Raw genomic sequence first — 20,000 nt, 5'->3', positions numbered from 1 at the left:
GTACTGCTTTTCACTTGGTTATTTTCCAATGTCTCAGTTTCCCCCCAAAGGCCCAACACAGGTTGTGATTCCCTCCCCAACCAAAGTGCGTATTGTTGATACAAACAAGTTGTCCTCAAATGCCAGAGCTGTGTATGGCCGACCCAAGTTAGCATGTCGTTATAGGAGTGCCACACGACACTGCTACTTTAGAAAGCCTCTCCTTGCCTGAGTTGAGGATTTGTGGGGACACTTTTTTTTGTCTGTTCTTTGTGGGTTGGTCTCTCTCTCTCTCTCTCTCTCTCTCTCTCTCTCTCTCTCTCTCTCTCTCTCTCTCTCTCTCTCTCTCTCTCTCTCTCCCTTGTGTGTGTGTGTGTGTGTGTGTACTATACCCAGTTTGACTAAAGTAATTACTGTTATCATTTACCAAACCGATGTGCGTCCTATAGACAGGTCCCTGTGAGTTACCATCAAACGCTTTTTCAAGCCCGGCTTGCAAAACTGACCTCACCAGAACCATGAATCTCCTCGACGCATTAGGGACGCAGGGCATCAGCCTCTCTAATTAGGATCCAAACCCCCTCCCTCCCATGACGGGCCCCCTGTGCTATCCGGTTCTGGTGATGGTGGTGGTGGTGGTGGTGGTGGTGGTGGGGCTGGTGGTGGTGGTGGCGGGGGGAAAGGAGAACCCTGACAGCGATTTACGGGAAAAGTCGTAAAGCCGTAAACCAGGTTATACCAGGAAACATAAACGTACAGTTTGAGTCTCCTTTTTTTAGGCCTGTGTAAACCCGGGGCTCTACGTAATCTACGCCCTGGGTCGCAGCAGCGTTGGTGTTTGTTGTTGTCAAAAAGGCTGACGGAGGGAAAAACACGAGTCCTAAAAGGAGAAGGAAGCCAGGAGATGCCTTTAGCCTTGAGCCTTGAAAATCCCTTCTTTCCCCCAGTGGACGTACAATGACCTTGGCACAGAGGGGCTACTGTATAAGTGATGGTGTGTGTGTTGGTGGTGGCGAGGGGGGGGGGGGGGGGGGGGGGGGGGGTGGAGAAGGCTGCACATGTTTAAAGCACAATATTTTCCAGACGCTCCACTGCAGGTTGCAGTCGGCACAGAGAGTCCTGTTCTGTGGGTCTCTAAACGGACTCCTCACAAGCAGTGTCATTTGTGAAACGTTTTGGGGGGATGAATTTTGTTTTTGATATTTTTCAATTTGGCCGTCTGCCGCACAAGTGGATGGCTGTATGGAGCCCCCCCGTTGAATCCCGCCAGAGCGGAGGAAGCCACTGGCCGTAACGGCGCAGAGGAAGCTAAATATACACCGGCCGGGGGTGTCGGTCGCAGAACCTGTTTGATTGAGGCTCCGTTGACAGGGCAGCTGTCTGTTTGTTTGGGTTAAGGTTTCGTTCCTCGGCGACTCCCGCACCGGGCTGCGCGCTCCACAAGGTCCGCTCCGCTTTGAGCCAGACGGAGCGTTTCCACGGGGCTCTGGAAAAAGGGGGAGAGTTCGAACAAGTGTGTGACACGGGTCCGTCGTCGACCGGGTGCTTTTCATCAGCTCACTGCAGTCTTTCCAGTGGATGTCCGTATGATTTTATTGCGTGAGTTCTTTGAAGCCGGAAAGAGATAATGGGTTTGTTGGAAAGTGTTGCAATGTGTCCAAGAGTATTATATCTGGGCCTCAACAACATGTTTTTTTTTGTCCCCCCCCAGCCGCTGACCACACAGCAGTTTGGAACATGACGTGACAAAAGATTACAAAGAGCCGATGGGGATTCACAGCGGCCGCCAATTGGGACGCTCGCATTCACCGTCGTGTGTCAGCGGACGCCGCGGGACGCCTGATCGATCACCGATGTCTCAGCCCCGCGCGCTCTCTTCAGTCTAACTCAATATCTACCCAATCTCCGGAGAAGGAGGAGGAGGAGGAGGAGGCACTGTTTCTGGCAGGAGTACAAAGCCGGGGCCCCCAGCATGTGGCCCCCAGATCTCGGCCCCTCCAACGCCCAGCTCAACCTTCCCGGCTTCGGCGGCGGCGTGTTCGAGGAGCCCGAGGACTTCTTCCTGCCTCCGCTGTCCCCGGGGGGCCCGTGCCACCCCACGCCGCCCCCCCACCTGGGGGCCCTGGGGGCCCTCTGCCTCCCCGGCCCTCCCGGTCCCTCGACCCCCTGGGGCCGGACTTCACCTCCTTCTTCTGCTCCTCCTACAAGGCCAACCCCTCCCCCGCCCGGGCCGACCCGGACGCCGGCCCCGGGGCGCCGGCGGAGCCCAAACACGGCCCCCGGAGGCACGAGGGCTACACCTGGCCCCCCGCGGCCACTTCCTGTCTGCTGGGCTCCTCCCCCTCCCCCGGCGGCCCCGCCCAGTGTTTCTCCTCGCCCCCCTCCCACCCGGCCCTGACGTCGCCGCTCCGCGGGTTCCCGGCTGCGGGCCGCGGGATGGCCCTCGCCGAGGACCCCCGCCAGCGCCAGGGCCCCCGGGACGACTTCCCCCCGCCCCCCATCAAGCAGGAGCCGGCGGACCGCCCCGCGCCCTGCAAGGCAGAGCACTTCCCCCCCGCCTGCCAGCAGAGGGGCGGGCCCTTCTACCAGAGCCAGCGGGCCCCGCCCGAGCCGGGCCTCGACCCGGGGGACCCCTCCGACGGCGGCCGCTCGCCGCTCCGCTCCCCGCGGCGCTCCGGCGACGCCCCCGGGAGCCACGGGGCGGCGGCGGCGGCGGCGGCGGCGGCGGCGGAGGAGCCGGAGGGCCAGCTCTGCCGCTGGGCGGAGTGCAGCGCCGCCTACGACCACCAGGAGGAGCTGGTCCGGCACATCGAGAAGGCGCACATCGACCAGCGCAAGGGGGAGGAGTTCACTTGCTTCTGGGCGGGCTGCGTGCGGCGCCACAAGCCGTTCAACGCCCGCTACAAGCTGCTCATCCACATGAGGGTGCATTCGGGGGAGAAGCCGAATAAATGTATGGTAAGTCTGTTCCCTTTGTCGCCGGGCTTCTACGGTTTTTGTAACGTCGCTTTTTGCCGATTTCTTTCTTTTCATCTTTCAACTCATTTAGGAGAACGGTTGAGCTCCCTCTAAAGGGCTGATTATGGTCCAACGTCCACGCAACGCAAGGGGATGACGGACCCCTTACGTCCTTGCGGACCCTCCTTGCGTCCACCGCATGTTTAACTTCCGTCGAGGCGACGCAGCAGCGAGGGCTGTGATTGGTCTGCTCACTTAAACCCGACGCAGAACCATGAAGGTTCACGACTGCGTCGAAGCCTCTGCGTGGTCATTGTGTTGCGGGAACGTGGAACCATAATCATCCCTTTACCGTGACACCAGTGGCTTCCAACTTCGGAGATAAACCTTCAGGGGTTCGCGAGATGATGGGCAAAACACCTGCAATTACTGCAGATAAGTCGATGGCGTAGCAAATATAACGTTGTCACAGTGGCTGGCCATGTGGCCTCCTGCTTGAAAGAGCCAATAGTTGGGCCCAGCCACCTATCGGTCACAACAACCATGTCATCCAGAACGAGGAAACCTCAGACTCAGAGGACATCTTCTAAACCTCAGGAGGGGAAAGTGACCTACATTTGTGCAACGTTCAACTATTACTTTTATCATTTGTTTTACATGATATATACCAGGCGCAGTACCCAAGCATGGCAACATGCTCGATGTTCCGACGCAAGCACAGCCGTACTTCCTCAACAACCGCTCTACACCGGCACCTAAAGACCTTAAAGCTGCTTTCACACCGCCGCGCGGCAACTCGCCGCCTCCGTTCATTTCAATGATGGAAGGGTGGCAGAGAGGAGGCGGTTACAAAAGCGGGTTGGCGCCCACGTGAACGCGCACAGATTTTGCCATGCCGCTCAGCTTTCCCCGTGTTTAAACTTTCGGCGGCGGCAGCAGCAGCCGCTTTTGAAAGCGCCGGGGCCTTCACACCGCCGTGCTGAACCCTCCGGCAGCGAGGCGGTGATAAGGGCGGTTGCCGCGCGGTAGCGTGCAAGCACCTCAAGGTGTTCTCCTGTCCTAGTGCCCACAGAGCGGACTGACAACCTTGTCCTATAAGGTTCAACAATGACCCCAAGCCTCCTTCACCCACAACTCTTGCAACAGTTAAATACTCTCTGACACACAAACCGGGCCAATCGGTATGGGCAGAATCCCACCGTCACATAAGGATCCTGTGTATTTCTTGTAAAGTCCATCTCCATGTGGCTGTCAATGAGATGTGACCAACACACCCATTAGTTTCCCCGTCACACCCCTCGCATGCTAGCTGTCTGTCCCTAATCCACAAGCTGAAATGGCAGGGGCCTGTTTCGTATTAAAATAACATTTGTGCATCAAAATGACCTCATACGCCGCCAGCTTGTAAACATATTAATGTGTTTGTGTGGCCTGTGCATGATTAATAAGACGAAATGCAATGCCTGAAAGGCATTGATGACAGAAAGGAGATATTAATCACAGTGGAATGATGGCCCCAACCGTCCCAAAGCGGAAGCTGTCGTTTCAATTCTCTACGCTGCTGGGTCCCAAATGCAAGAACCAAGTTATTGACGGGGCGGTCGTATGGAAACATTATTAATTCTTATGAATGAACCCAGTGTTTGCTAATTAATTCCTGCTCATTTACCGGCTCATAACGTCAGGGCTCGAGCTGAGCTGTCATTTTTCAGACCGTACGCTCAAACTCTCAAGACATTTTCCCTGCATTCATCACCAGAGAATCCCTCGCAGCCAGCGTCCCTATGTTATTATCGTGGCGCTCACAGATGCTTGAATGTGTTAAAACATTAATATCCAGACGCATGCAGTCTTTCAGAGGGAGACTCAACACCTATTAACTCTGATGATAAGACACGCCTGGGAAACCAAGTACAAAAATATCACCTGACAATATCACACATTATCCGTGTCTCTGTTGAATCCCAGCCTGAAGATCAGTGCATCTGTGGGTATTTTTGCTTCTTGAGGTCAGAGGAATGCAGTCAAGGGAAAAGAATAGGAATGTCATTAAAATTGATGTCTTTGCAGAACACTGACGTCAACAATGTGGTATTTTTGGGGAAGAGAAATAGACAGAGCATTCTCAGTGATGTCCTATTCCCATCCTTAACATACAGAGAGGCTGTGTGGGGATTCAAACCCATGCTGACGTACCCCGGCAAAAAAGCCCATCAATCGATTAAATCTGAAGAGCTGAGATAAAGCTGTGCTTAATTTGGTAACCAGCTAAAGACACAGGAAATGTGTTTCTTCTTAGAAGACACGTATAATCTCATGGATAATGTTTCATTGTGTGATTTCTTTTTTTTCTCGTCGTTAACATTGAGGGGAAAGGGATTGGAATGGGCGAGATTGAATGCATATGCAGTAGTGTCCTTTGGTTCAACCACTTCCATTCCAATAACCCTCTGCCCAATAAAGGTGATTGATGAACCTAAAGTGTGACGGCCTGGAAGTTGTTGAAAAGTGACATGATGTCCTCGTTGAAATGTTTATGGTTACAGTGGGCCGTAGTATCAGTAGGCCTTACCGCACACATGAAACCTCATCAGGCATTAGGGTTTTATCTGTGTGTGTGTGTGTGTGTGTGTGTGTGTGTGTGTGTGTGTGTGTGTGTGTGTGTGTGTGTGTGTGTGTGTGTGTGTGTGTGTGTGTGTGTGTGTGTGTGTGTGTGTGTGTGTGTGTGTATGCCTGATAGTGTGTGTGTGTGTGTGTATTTGTGTTTCGTTGCCTGCTAGTGTATGGGTGTGTTTGTGTGTTTGTGCATTCATGCATGCATGTGTGTATGCCTGCGACTGTGTGTGAGTGTATGTGTGTGTGCGTGCCTGCTAGTGTGTGAAGGTGTGTATAAGCTCATATAGGTGTGTGTGTTAGTACTGCTGTGATCACCGTTCACCATCATCCTATAACATCCCAGCGGGTTGATCCGTTGTATTCTTATTGTTTAATTTTCCTCTCGCAGGCATTCAGTTTGCCCTCTCTAGCGCTGGATCAATCCAGTGCTGCCTCTGTCTTTTGTATCAGAGCTTGTTAAAGTAAATGAACTGAAAGACATTTATTGGCTCATTAGCAGCTCCAAATAAAACCTGTGGAAAGAGCATTAGGTAAGTGCCGTAGCACGCTCCCTGAGGAACGGCTGAGAAGAGGCTGAGATTTTTCATTACAAGACACAGGGTCTTATTATACTGTACCAGTACCTGGGTTGAATTCTGAACACCCCGGAGCTGTTTTAACAGTGGTTTGCCATAACACAATATGTCCCCTTCCAAGACCACATCCTAATCTCATAAGCTTCCAATGTCTGTGGAGCTACTCTTTAAAAGTATTTCTATCCACAAGCTTAAATTGTTTTGATTCTTTTTCTTCTCCAAACAATGCTTGGCCGTGATTCCGCGGGCTATTATTAAATCAAGTATTTTTTTTATTCCTTGAAACAAAACATCATATTTTGCAATTCCTATAATAACAGTGACATTGTCAAGACCTATAAAAACAAAGAACCTCAGCATGTCTTCATATATTGTTAATGGAAGAGAATCACATCTATGCGGATATTTTGAAACAGTGACTCCGCGTTTTGTCCGACTTTTGGCCGTAGCGTTTCCTGCGTCAAAGAAGTAGCATTTTTGTCTGAACGCCGTGTGGCAGGACGCGCTGTCGGAGCTGGAGCTACATGAGAGCCGCTGGATGCTAGCAGAGTGTAGCGGTTACTTTGAGCTTGGGACATGGCCAAGGAAAACGCTTTCACCAGAGTCCACCACGGAACCTCTTCTCACTCTTTTAGTGCCCTCTGAGTGTGTGTGTGTGTGTGTGTGTGTGTGTGTGTGTGTGTGTGTGTGTGTGTGTGTGTGTGTGTGTGTGTGTGTGTGTGTGTAGGCATGTGTTTGTGTGTAGGTGTGTTTGTGTCAGCGTGTGCATGCGTTTGTGTATGTGTATAAGTGTGCATATACAAGTGTGTTTGTGCATGCACGTGCATGCCTTTGTGTAGGCGTGTGTGCGTTGGTGTGTGCAGTGAGAGTGTTTATTGGTATCAGTTTCCATGGTGTCACGGTGCTTGTGTATATGTTGGTATACAGCAGGTAGGCCTCCAAGGTAATTAAATGTTCTCCTTGTGAAATGCATCCCTCACATACTGAGATCTGTTCTTTGTACTAGAGAAAGAGAGAAAAGATTTCCTTGGCTCTAAATGAGATTTGAATCCAAAATGCAATCGATTGTCCACGGGGTTTGTACACAATGAACCATCACCCTGAAGACAGAGCTGTCTCGCTGCAGGAGGAACACAGGTGTCTCTCATAGCACTAATGAGGGGTCTGCTCCTTTTATGTACCGGGGCAGCGGCAGGGGAGGAGTCATACCTCTGGATAGTACACATTGGAGAGGCAAAAAGACTGGCCTCTCTTAGAATGTGAACGTCTACAAGTGATCGGAGGAGGAGCTGCCGTTTCTCTCTTAGAAGCACGATAGTGGGAACATTTCCCAACCGATTTCAATGAGTAGATGAGTGAGAAATGTAAACATTATAGTATATTCACAGGCCAGAGCTCAAAGCACGTAATGTGGCGTCTCTCTCTCTCTCCCTCTCTCTCTCTCTCTCTCTCTCTCTCTCTCTCTCTCTCTCTCTCTCTCTCTCTCTCTCTCTCTCTCTCTCTCTCTCTCTCTCTCTCTCTCTCTCTCTCTCTCTCTCTCTCTCTCTCTCTCTCTCTCTCTCTCTCTGTCAGCCTAAGCACCAAAATGCATCCTATGCCTACATATCACGTTCACGATGAATATTGGAGAGCAAAGTGACAAAAGAGAGAGAGAGAGAGAGAGAGAGAGGCGCGGGCGAGGTATAAACCCTTTATATGTAGGCCTATTCGGCATATTGAACCGTCGGCCTAATGCGCCTCCTTTTTGAAAAGTCGGACAAACGGCCCTTCGGACCAATGGGTTCCGTTTTCGTAACATTGAACCGTCGGCATAGCGGCATGAAGATCTAATGGGAAATATTTCGGACCATTGAGACGTCGGAATTACGGCCAGGCCCCGCTTAGTCTGGCCGTAGAGAGAGACAGAGAGAGAGAGAGAGGGAGAGAGGGAAAGAGAGAGAGCAGGAGCAGACCAATAATGAGTGTTAGGACCAAGCCCTGTGTTACCCAACGCCACCCCAGTGAAGCGTTGCGTCCGACGCCGTCCCCCTGGTTCCCCCGTGGTGTGACCCCGTGGCCTGACCCCGTGGTGTGACCCCGTGGTGTGACCCCGTGGTGTGACCCTGTGTCGGTCTGTGTGTGTTCCCTGCAGTTCGAGGGCTGCTCCAAGGCCTTCTCGCGGCTGGAGAACCTGAAGATCCACCTGCGCAGCCACACGGGGGAGAAGCCTTACGTCTGCCAGCACCCCGGCTGCCTGAAGGCCTTCAGCAACTCCAGCGACCGCGCCAAGCACCAGCGCACGCACCTCGACACGGTGGGCATGCACACACACACACGCACACAGTTCGAAGCGCACGCACACACGCACGCACACACACACACGCACACAGTTCGAAACACACGCGCGCACGCACACAGTTAGAAACACACAGACGCACGCACACAGTTAGAAACACACACGAGCGCGCACGCACGCACACACACACACACACACAGTTAGAAACACACACACACGCACACGCACGCACACACACACAGTTAGAAACACACACACACACTCGCACGCACACACACATGCACACAGTTAGAAACAGACACACGCACACACACAGTTAAAACGCACACCTGCACGCATGCACATAATTAGGAACAAGCACACACACGCAGGCACACAGTTAAAAACACACACGCACACACACAGTAAAAGACACACACCTGCACGCATGCACACAATTAGGAACAAGCACACACACGCACAGAGTAAAAACGCACACACATGCACGCACGCACGCACACAATTAAAAACACACAAACGCAAGCACACAAACGCACGCACAGTTAAAATCACACACATGCGCACGCACGCACATTCACAAATACACACACACACATACAAGCTTGCTCACATAAGGGAAAAACAAAGACACTTTAACACTGTCACAGACATGCACATACACACACAAACACACACACACATGTGACCGACACACAAACACACACACATACACACACACAAATACACACAGACACACACGTACGCACATACATGTGCGAAACATACACACACACACACGCGCACACACACACAGACCGTATTCCATATATTCCAGGATAAATTAAGTTAACTGCATTTAGTCAACTCCGGAGTGATGACATAATCAGGCCTAGTATGACCAATGACATGCAACCGGAAGTGATGTCATAAGCACAGCAGTAAAAAAATCATCGCAGCCCTCTGTGGTCGCAAGCGGCTCTCTGATTGGTGCAGAAGCTGGCCTCTAGCGGGCAAGCTGCTCTCTGATTGGCGCAGGGCTACTTCAGCTCCTCTTAAGTACAGTCCAGGTAAAATGCATGAAAGCTTGCAAGCACGCTCTCACACACACACACACACACACACACACACACACACACACACACACACACACACACACACACACACACACACTTAAAAAATCATAAATTAGTTGTGCCCGACTCCTATTGCGCTCTTCCTTCTTGTTTTATTGAGCACACAGCAGCATGAGATACATTTAAAACATTCCACAACACGGTGCATCAACATGCTATTAGCAGAATCCTGCCATAAAGCCCCGTTTTACTATTCTTAATGACGCCGAGGCGGGTATATTCCAGTAATCCAAAAAAAAGAAAGAACACATCTCCGATTTCATTGCGGTGTCTTTGGGATAGCGGATAGAATGGTACATGAGATGATGTGGCCGGCACCACGACATGAGACATAAGCCATTTTCCTGAATTCTTTTATGGTTTTGAACCGGCTAATACACGTGAGATTAACAGCTGGCCCCGAGCTCGGAGTCCTCAATCATGGGATGGAAACTGGTGTCAGAGCTCTGGCGGATTTATGACACGCTGGCTTTTTTAATTATTATTTTGGAACGCATAACTGCAGATTGACAAATCTATATTCCGTAGATACAATAAGACGTTCCCTCTCGCTGGGATACGTAATGTGATAGATATTACTGCAAGAGCGAACAGACTTAAAATAGGTTGCTGTTGAGCGTTGCGATGCAGCGGTTTGTGTTTGCGGGACAGACAGCTGGAAAGACTTCATTTGGCAGATATACATGAACCTGAAGTTGATTTATTATTTATTATTTTACATTTAAGCGTTCCGAGGGCAGCAACGTTGAGCAGGAGTTGCTCAACACCGACACATTTTGTTAGCCATAACTCAATGTTTTTTTCACGTCTAAATGTATGTTGGATGCGATATTTCATTTAATTGCAACGATATCCCACTACAGAAAAAAGGCAGATCTTCGATTTGTATTTCTGCCTGTGTAGCAGCCAATAAAGGCTTTAGCTTTAACACATACATTTGGTATTCCTGTTTTTTGAATAAAAAAGAGTCAACAAATACAAATCTGTATTCCATTACTTTACTACCAGTTTTTTCCCTTTCCTCCTCACGCAAACAGATGAAAAGTGAAGTGAGTCAACATTTTATCTTTGTTCAACAAGCCTTTTGTTCTAGTTATAATCTTATTATGCTATAACTACACTTTATCGTTAGTTTGGTAACGGTTAGCACTGAGAGGTTCACTGCCTGCGATAACAAAGGACAGTATTCTGTTAACTGAAATATTTCCAAATTCCTAACTCCATATTTATTTTTATTTTCCGTCACCCTGCACTCAATTTCGTTGGTTTTTATGGCGGCCGTTTTGTGTCTGGTTCTCTGCCTGGTTCTCTGCCTGGTTCTCTGCCTGGTTCTCTGCCTGGTTCTCCTGCGTCTCCTCTGGTGTTGTTCTGACTGACCTGCCGGTTCTGACCTCGCCCTCAGAAGCCGTACGCCTGCCAGGTCCCCGGATGCACCAAGCGCTACACTGACCCAAGCTCCCTGCGCAAGCACGTCAAGTCCCACTCGGCCCGGGGCCACCAAGAGAGAGAGGTACACACACACACACACACACACACACACACACACACACACACACACACACACACACACACACACACACACACACACACACACAGTCACACAAACACACACACACATGCACACACTCTCACACACACACACACACACACACACACACACACACACACACACACACAAACGCATGTACACACACAACACACACAGTCACTCAAACACATACCCACACACACACACACACACACATGCACACAAACACACACGCACACACAGACACACGCACATGCACACACACACACACACACACACACACACACACACACACACACATGCACACAAACACACACGCACATGCACACACAGACAAACGCACATGCACATACACACACACACACACACACATACTTACATACAAACACGCGCACAAACACACACACACACACACATACATACCAACAGGTACACACACATGCATGCACACACATACACACACACATACACACTCTGCATACATACGTACATAAGCATACACACACTGTGTAATTGTCCTACCTACCCTGAAGGGAAATGCTGCCAAGTTATATAAATACAAAATAGTTGTGTAAATAAAAAAGAGGAAGTAGAATATGCCTGCGTACATATGTGTGTGTGATGTTTGCTACAATAGAAGTATTTACTGGACAGGGAACAATATTAAACTCACTCACACACTCACACACCAACACGCACACACAACCCCCCCCCTAACACACACACACACACACACTGATCCCTGGAAGTGAGAATAGTAAAGCTATTGTTCCGTGCCCCCCCCCCCCCTCCCCCATCCCATTGCTATCTGGGATGTGTTTGTTTTCTATGGAGCGTCGTCCACGCTGGAGCTCGTCTTTGTATTCCCATGCACGTCAGGCGCACAACGGCCTTAAGCAGAACCTGCTGTGCTGTGCAAGTAGTGACACGGCGAACGCAGCCCGAACCAGAGAGCTTTGTGCCTGGACCCGGTCCACATGGGACTCCCGGATATCAAAGGGAATGCTGGTAAACTAGTGCAGCGTTCCGCTGGAGAGCCCATGAATCACTCCCATTACTGCCGCTTATCACAGTGCCGATGCCCAATGTCCCAAATCCGGCTGTGCTTGTTCTTTTGGTTCTTTGAATGTTTATGATTTTCTTTTCTTGTTTTGTTGTGTTTGGGCCGTTGGTTGGGCGGGTGTGTGTGTGTGGTTGGTTCATTAATCAGTTGGTTAAGTGGATGAGTCTGTGGTGGGTTGGTTAGTTGGTTGCATCTGTGGTTGATACGCTGGTTGGTTGCTGGTGAGTTAGTTAGAGTGTGTGGTTGGTTATTTGGGAGGTTGAGTGTGTGTGGTTGGTTGGTTGGTTATTTTGGTGGTTGAGTCTGTGTGGTTGGTTGGTTAGTTGGTGGCGAGTTGGTTGAGTTGGTTGGTTGTTTAAGGCCGGTTCATAGTCCAGTTGTACCATACACTGAAGCAGATCAGACTCTGCTGGGTCGGAACCAACGAAGAGGACTCTAAACAACGCAGACTAACGACTCTGAACGCAGACTAACGACTCTAAACGCAGACTAACGACCCTAAACGCAGACTAACGACTCTAAACGCAGACTAACGACTCTGAACGTAGACTAACGACTCTGAACGCAGACTAACGACTCTAAACGCAGACTAACGACTCTGAACGCAGACTAACGACTCTGAACGCAGACTAACGACTCTAAACGCAGACTAACGACTCTGAACGCAGACTAACGACTCTAAACGCAGACTAACGACTCTGTGGACGCTGCCTTTGCAGTTTCTGCACCAAACTATCTGTGGTGCGACCGTGCGTCCAGTTTGTGTACCCGTGTCTGAGAAGCTCGCCTTGAGACCTCCACGTCAGACGGAATAGGTTCTGCTTCTTCCTGTGTGCTGCACCGTATAATGGAAGCCTCCTGGGCGTATTTTCCATTTAGCATTAAGGAGAAAATAAAAAAGATGCATTTCATCTGAAACCGGAAGCACAGGAAGTGGAAACGTCTGGGAGGATGGTGGAGTGGATGAGTGGTTGGTGGTGGAGTGGATGAGTGGTTGGTGGTGTGTGTGGGGGAGGGGATGAGTGGTTGGTGGTGGAGTGGATGAGTGGTTGGTGGTGTGTGGGGGAGTGGATGAGTGGTTGGTGGTGTGTGGGGGAGGGGATGAGTGGTTGGTGGTGGAGTGGATGAGTGGTTGGTGGTGTGTGGTGGAGTGGATGAGTGGTTGGTGGTGGAGTGGATGAGTGGTTGGTGGTGTGTGGGGGGGAGGGGATGAGTGGTTGGTGGTGTGTGTGGGGGAGGGGATGAGTGGTTGGTGGTGGAGTGGATGAGTGGTTGGTGGTGTGTGTGGGAGTGGATGAGTGGTTGGTGGTGTGTGTGGGAGTGGATGAGTGGTTGGTGGTGTGTGTGGGAGGGGATGAGTGGTTGGTGGTGTGTGTGTGGGAGGGGATGAGTGGTTGGTGGTGTGTGTAGGGGAGGGGATGAGTGGTTGGTGGTGTGTGTAGGGGAGGGGATGAGTGGTTGGTGGTGTGTGTGGGGGAGGGGATGAGTGGTTGGTGGTGTGTGTGGGGGAGGGGATGAGTGGTTGGTGGTGTGTGGGGGAGTGGATGAGTGGTTGGCCGGGGGTTGGTGTGGTGATTGGGTGGTGTGGTGTTATGGGCGTGTGGTTAGGTCTATGTAATGGGTGTGTTGTAATGGTTGTGTGTTTGGTTGGGTGTGTGGTTGGTTGGTTGTGGTTGGTTGGGTGAGTGGTTGGTTGGGTGTGGTTGGTTGGGTGTGTGGTTGGTTGGGTGTGTGGTTGGGTGTGTGGTTGGTTGGGCGTGTGGTTGGTTGGGCGTGTGGTTGGTTGGGCGTGTGGTTGGTTGGGCGTGTGGTTGGTTGGGCGTGTGGTTGGTTGGGCGTGTGGTTGGTTGGGCGTGTGGTTGGTTGGGTGTGTGGTTGGTTGGGTGTGTGGTTGGTTGGTTGTGTGGTTGGTTGGGTGTGTGGTTGGTTGGGCGTGTGGTTGGTTGGGCGTGTGGTTGGTTGGGCGTGTGGTTGGTTGGGCGTGTGGTTGGTTGGGTGTGTGGTTGGTTGGGTGTGTGCATGGCAGGGTGTGTTGTTCTGGAGATGGCTCGTTTTGGGCGCTGCCTCGGCCCGTGGGGTACGCTGCCTTAAAGCTGCATGGTACACAGGGCCATTGTTCTACACCGTTCAGGGATGGTGTCACCCGGAGAAAGTTGGGGATTTTGGTCACCGGGCTAAAGCTGTACCAAAGCGAAAAGTAACAAAAACAAAAGAATGAGAACCAGGCATCTGCTACAAAGTCTCCGTTCTGCCAGAATGGAACAGTGAGAACGGCCGCTGTGATGAGAACGCAATGTATCTCTAACAGATCGGAGGGATGGACAATGAGCAGGACAATGCGTTATTCATCTGCCGTTGGGTGAATACATGTTGTTGTTATAGGGAGCTCAGCAGCGGCTTTGATCAAATTGCACGTCTTCGCACTCACGCACGCAGATTCTGCGCTGTTTACGGCCGTGCTGGCGAATCAAATTACTGTTAGAATGCCCTCTCTTGAGCCCTCCCTAACAATTGCAAATCAAATAAAGACGATCGATGATCCAAAGGGGGTTGTGTTCAGTCCTATCTGTCAGTTTCAAACTAAATGGACACTTCTGATCTCGTTGCGGGTCGGGAGATTTGCCCGCCACGGCTTAACGCTGTATTCATCTTAAGCCCGAAATCTCTTCTGTGCAAAGTCTAGCGTGAAGCGCCCAATGTCCCCGATTCATACAACATAACGGAGTCAAACAGTAACCTCAAAGTCGTGCACCAATAAATGACACTAATTACGTTGGATCCCTGGGCTCACCCCTCTGGGGGTCTCCCTCCCCTGTCCGCCACAGGCCCCGCTGCCCTCCATGTTGGAGTCGGACATGCTGAGCTACTGCCTCGCCCGGCAGCACCTCCACGTCGCCAGCGGCGGTGGCGGCGTCGCCGTCGGCAACCAGCAGAACCCTGCGGCCGGGATGAAGGGCGGCCCCTCCCCCGGGCCCGGAACGGACGGCTTCGCAGGTCAGGTCGGACGCCGTCGACAGCGTACTGAAAATGATAATAAGGATGAGGATGATGAGGATGATGAGGATGAGGAGGATGATGAGGATGATGAGGATGACGATGCAAAGCTTTGTTTATTCGGCACCTTGCATGCGTGACGATGCAGCTGAAAGGGCTGCAGGATGCAGAGAAAATGCGCAAAGTAATGACAGAGCAAATGGACCGACAGACAGGAAAGAAAGAAGCAGATTGAAGTCCTGAGATTGTGCCGGGCAGTGCAGGGCATGGACACAGAACGCGGGACAGCTAAAACATTTCAAGGCACACGTGTACACGTAAGAAAGGGGAGATCAGATAGGTTACCATGGCAGCACGGCTCCAACATTGAAAGAGGGAGGATAGATGAAATATAATGTAGACTATTATTCTTACTCTGTTGCTTGTTCACACTGATTTATCTTAACTTTTCAGCGTCTTTTATTCCCTTCTCCTTTCCAGTCCTCTCCTCTGCTGCCCTAATCTCCTCTCATCGTACCGTCTCTTCGTCTCTCCTCTCCTCTCCTCTCCTCCTCTCCTCTCCTCTCCTCTCCCCTCCCTCCTCTCCCCTCCTCTCTCCTCTCCTCCCCTCCTCTCTCCTTTCCTCCCCTCCTCTCCCCTCCTCTCTCCTCTCCTCCCCTCCTCTCCTCTCCCCTCCTCCCCTCCTCTCCTCTCCCCTCCTCTCTCCTCTCCTCTCCTCTCCTCCCCTCCTCTCCCCTCCTCTCTCCTCTCCTCCCCTCCTCTCCCCTCCTCTCTCCTCTCCTCTCCTCCTCTCCTCTCTCCTCTCCTCCTCTCCTCCCCTCCTCTCTCCTCTCCTCCCCTCCTCTCCTCTCCACTCCTCTCCTCCTCCTCTCTCCTCTCCTCTCCTCTCCTCTCCTCTCCTCTCCTCTCCTCTCCTCTCCTTCTCCTCTCCTTCTCCTCTCTCCTCTCCTCTCCTCTCCTGTCCCTGTCTCCTTTCCTCCTCTCCTCTCCTCCTCTCCTTCCTCTCCTCTCCCCTCCTGTCCTTCGCTCTCTGGCTGTAAACACTTTTTCCAGCCAGGCTCTCATTTTCTTCATCTTCTTTCTTCACCCTTTTTATTTTGTACATGCATTTCCTTTGAATGGCTGAACCGGGCTCAAGAAACTGTCAGCCTCGTCGAGCCTCAACTGGCAAAGGAGGCGTAGCAGGGGGGGGGGGATCAGGGGTGGTGGTGGTGGTGGTGGTGGTGGTGGTGGTGGTGGTGAGGGTGGATGGTGGTGGTGGTGGTTAGGATCGTCCCAGAGAGAGCTGTCTGGGTCGATTACTTCAGACTACTTTACCCAGAAGAATTTGAGGGCAAAGCCTCCGAAACGGCACGCTGTTTGCGGGAGCTATGTTTACCCGGGGTGAAACAAGTGTGTCAGTGTTTTTAGGGGTGAGAGAGGACCTGGAGGGGAGCACCTTCTGATCACAGCTACGGCACGGCAGTCGTAGCGAAGAACCCGGAGCTCTGCACACACTGTATAGATTATTACACCGTGCAGCAATCCCTGTGTGTGTGTGTGTGTGTGTGTGTGTGTGTGTGTGTGTGTGTGTGTGTGTGTGTGTGTGTGTGTGTGTGTGTGTGTGTGTGTGTGTGTGTGTGTGTGTGTGTGTGTGTGTGTGTGCCCGCGTGGGCACATGCATGCTTTTGTGTTTGCATGTCTCAACGAATGCGTGTGGTTGTGTGTGTGTGCTCCTGCTTGTGTTTGTGTCTGTGTGTGTGTGTGTGTGTGTGTGTGTGTGTGTGTGTGTGTGTGTGTGTGTGTGTGTGTGTGTGTGTGTGTGTGTGTGTGTGTGTTAAAAATAATTTAATGACACACCATTATGTCTCCTACACATCGGGGGCCGATGTCGTCCGTGTGTCTCGCAGACATGTACTCCGGCAGCACCGTACTCCACAAGAGGCCTGGCCCCCAGTACCTCCCCCCCCCCCCAGAGTCCCGGTCGGGGTACCCCGGGATGAAGGCCTCCATGGTGGGCGCTGAGAGCCCCCTGCCCTCGCTGACCAGCCCCGGGCACGCGGGGGCAGGGTAAGTAGAACCGGACCCCCCCCCCCCCCCTCGGGGATTAATAATGATGTATATCTATATCTATCAATCTACAGATCCCCCCCAGGGGATATTTTAAGTACACGTGTGATTGTACCGTGGATAAGTGGATTCATGTGTTTGGGGGGGAAAGTGTTTTACAGAGCGTTGGGTCTCTGTGCGTACACGGCTCATCGATAATGTCGGGGTTGATGCGTATCTTGGAAACACGGTCGCTTCGTACTTCCAACTTGAGGTGAATCGAAGACAAATGTTTTTCGCACGATCTCACCATTTAATCAACGTGTGATGTGAACCGTTCCCTCCCCACTGTTCATGTCTGCAGAACACGGGTTCAAACTCGACACATACGCTTTTGTTAAGCATTAACACGCGATGTAGGGTTAAACCGTAAAAGAGACAAAGAGTGAAATGGGAATGGAAACAAACCCTGCCGCTCAGCATTCTTGTTTGCGATGCCTTCCTTTTCCGAACCCGTTGCCAGGCCGCTGTCTCTACCTCCAACAGCTTTGCTTTTGAGATATGAAGAACAAAGGAAACTGAACACTTATGCTGTTCGTATTCATGCTTGAAAATATAATGGTTGTACTTAAATTAGGATGTATCGTGTGTGCGTAGAGGGTGAGACTAGAAGATAGAAGATATAGATAGAGGATAGAGTTAGGGGATGAAGGGTAAAGGGTAGAGGGTAGAGGAAAAACATAGAGGATAGAGGTAGAGGATAGAAATAGAGGTACGAGGTTAGAGAGTAGATGATAACGGATAGAGGGTAGATGATAGAGGTGGTGGTTAGAGAAAGAGGGTATAGAAAAGAGGATATCCATCCATCCATCTACCCATCCCACTATATTAGTCATGGCTTACATCACTTATATGCAGAGTGTCGGTTATTTCCTGGTGGCCCTGCCTTACTTATTTCGAGGATTAACTGCCCACTATGCTCGCTCACTACTTCATCTACAAAGCATGTTTGTAGAAAGGGAGGCCGGTAATGAGTGTGTCACCATAACTAGAGTTAATGTGCTTGCGGTCGCTGTGATTGGCCAAGAGGAGGCCATGGCACGTGCGTGTGTGTGTGTGTGTGTTTGTGTACGGTTGTGTGTGTGTGTGTGAGTCTGTGCTGGCTGTTCCGCTGAGCTCATGTCACACAGCACGATAAAGTAGACCGGAGAGGGCCCGCAGTAGTCCCAGCTGGGGCTCCAGGGCCGCGGTTCTGTCCGTAATTAGGCAGCAAATCTTTTCTGATTTAAGCCCTGCTGGTTATTTTATTCAGGTTGGCAAAACACACACAATAACAGCAGTGTATCGTGGATTAATATCGAGTTGATTGTGCCAATTTGACATTTTGTGCGATAATACCGTCGTCTAGAGACCTTACTTTCCAGCGGTGCGTCCAGTACTCCGACGCATTTTCTTATTTTCCCCCTCTTTTTATTTTTTTTCCTTCTCATGTCGAGGATATTTTGATCAAGAGCGACATTTTTCTCTAAACCTCACACCCGGTCGCACAGTGCATCGATTCAGACGTTAAGAGGCCTTAATAACATGTTTTCCAAAAGCGGGGGATTACACAGTCCACAGTGCGGCTGCTGTCTGTGCGGCGGCGCGGAGCCACGCAGCGTCCATCAAACCCTGTCCACCTTGAGGACCTGTTAGAGGCCGCCCCGCGAAACGTCCTCGTGCGGCACAATCTTCACATTGACATGAGGACGGCGGCTGCGGCCACGGCGAAATATCAAGGCAGCAACCCCCGTCCCCCGTCCCCGTCCCCGTCCCTCCCTGGATCCATTGACTAAGTGGTGCGTCCAACAAGTGAAAGTAAGTCATCTTTTAGCGCTCTGAGCTCATAGTGAGAAGCAGGAGTGCGGTTCAGCGTACTGACATCCCTTAATTATTCCACCTTGGCAGAACCTTCCAGAGCGCAGCCTCCGAGGACCTGTGTGTAGAGTTCTTTAATTTTTTGACTGTGAAGCTTGTTTTTGTGCTTTGCGGTCTTATTACATTTTTTCGTGCTTTTCTACTTTTGAGCTTGCGGTGTCAGATTGGTTCTCACTCAAGTGTGTTTACCCTCTGTAGTACTACGAGTCACACAGTGTGTGTGTGTGGAAGGGAAACGGCCGATGGTGGAGCGGAGAAACGCGTTCCAACAGCTGGGGTTCTCAGAATCTCTATCTTGTGAGAAAAGGGTCAAGCCATCTCTGGCTTTCTGATGGATTCAGGACATAGTAACGCAAACCATCAGAGAATACTACAGACGTCACACTCACACCCTCTGGAAGCTGTTTGGTTCAACAACTCCCACCAACTAGTGATCTGTAGGTACTGAAGGTGATCTGACAAATTATTCACAAAAGCCTCCTAATTTTTGTTTTTATTAAAGCAATGTGAATGGTATTTTTTGAATAAAACGCAATATACGGTAACTAAAGAACCTTGTTTCGCTTCATTTGAGAACTCACTTATGAACTTGTTACGAAATACCTAACATTCAGTGGGCCGAAGGCCTGCAAACCCTTTGAGACGTTGAACTGAGCTGAGGAAGAGAGGGAACATGTGATTTAGTTGACCTCTATCCAGACTGCACAAAAAGATCCGCTGTCCAGTATTTCGCGTCCCCCCTGTTTGCTATGCTAATGACCGCTGCTCGGTGGTCGGGCTCTCACCTGGAGGGGAATCACCTGGCGCAGTGAGGGGAGGAGCCGGTACTTTTCCATCACTCAGCTGACGGACGAGATACGCTGTGGGTATACAGCGGTGACGGGAAATCTCTCGCCATGCAGCCCGAGGCTGAAAATAGCGGTGTTTTTTTGGTGGCGTCCAAATAAAGCTCTCC

General features: G+C 51.0%; 1 protein-coding gene across 1 annotated transcript in view; it reads left to right on the top strand.

The window, feature by feature from the left end:
• The first annotated feature begins 1,951 nt into the window (after positions 1–1,951).
• glis1a (GLIS family zinc finger 1a) overlaps positions 1,952–20,000 on the top strand; it is a 25,726-nt gene continuing 7,677 nt past the window's right edge. The window contains exons 1-6 of the mRNA XM_030363322.1: positions 1,952–2,098; positions 2,188–2,937; positions 8,260–8,421; positions 10,918–11,025; positions 14,932–15,100; positions 16,990–17,149. Of these exons, the coding sequence (XP_030219182.1) occupies positions 1,952–2,098; positions 2,188–2,937; positions 8,260–8,421; positions 10,918–11,025; positions 14,932–15,100; positions 16,990–17,149 (1,496 nt within the window). The remainder of the gene's footprint in view (positions 2,099–2,187; positions 2,938–8,259; positions 8,422–10,917; positions 11,026–14,931; positions 15,101–16,989; positions 17,150–20,000) is intronic.

The sequence above is a fragment of the Gadus morhua genome, chromosome 8 (genome assembly GCF_902167405.1).
Source record: "Gadus morhua chromosome 8, gadMor3.0, whole genome shotgun sequence".
NCBI lineage: Eukaryota > Metazoa > Chordata > Actinopteri > Gadiformes > Gadidae > Gadus > Gadus morhua.
Note: the sequence above shows the minus strand (reverse complement) of the source record. Positions and strands in the feature narration are given on the sequence as shown.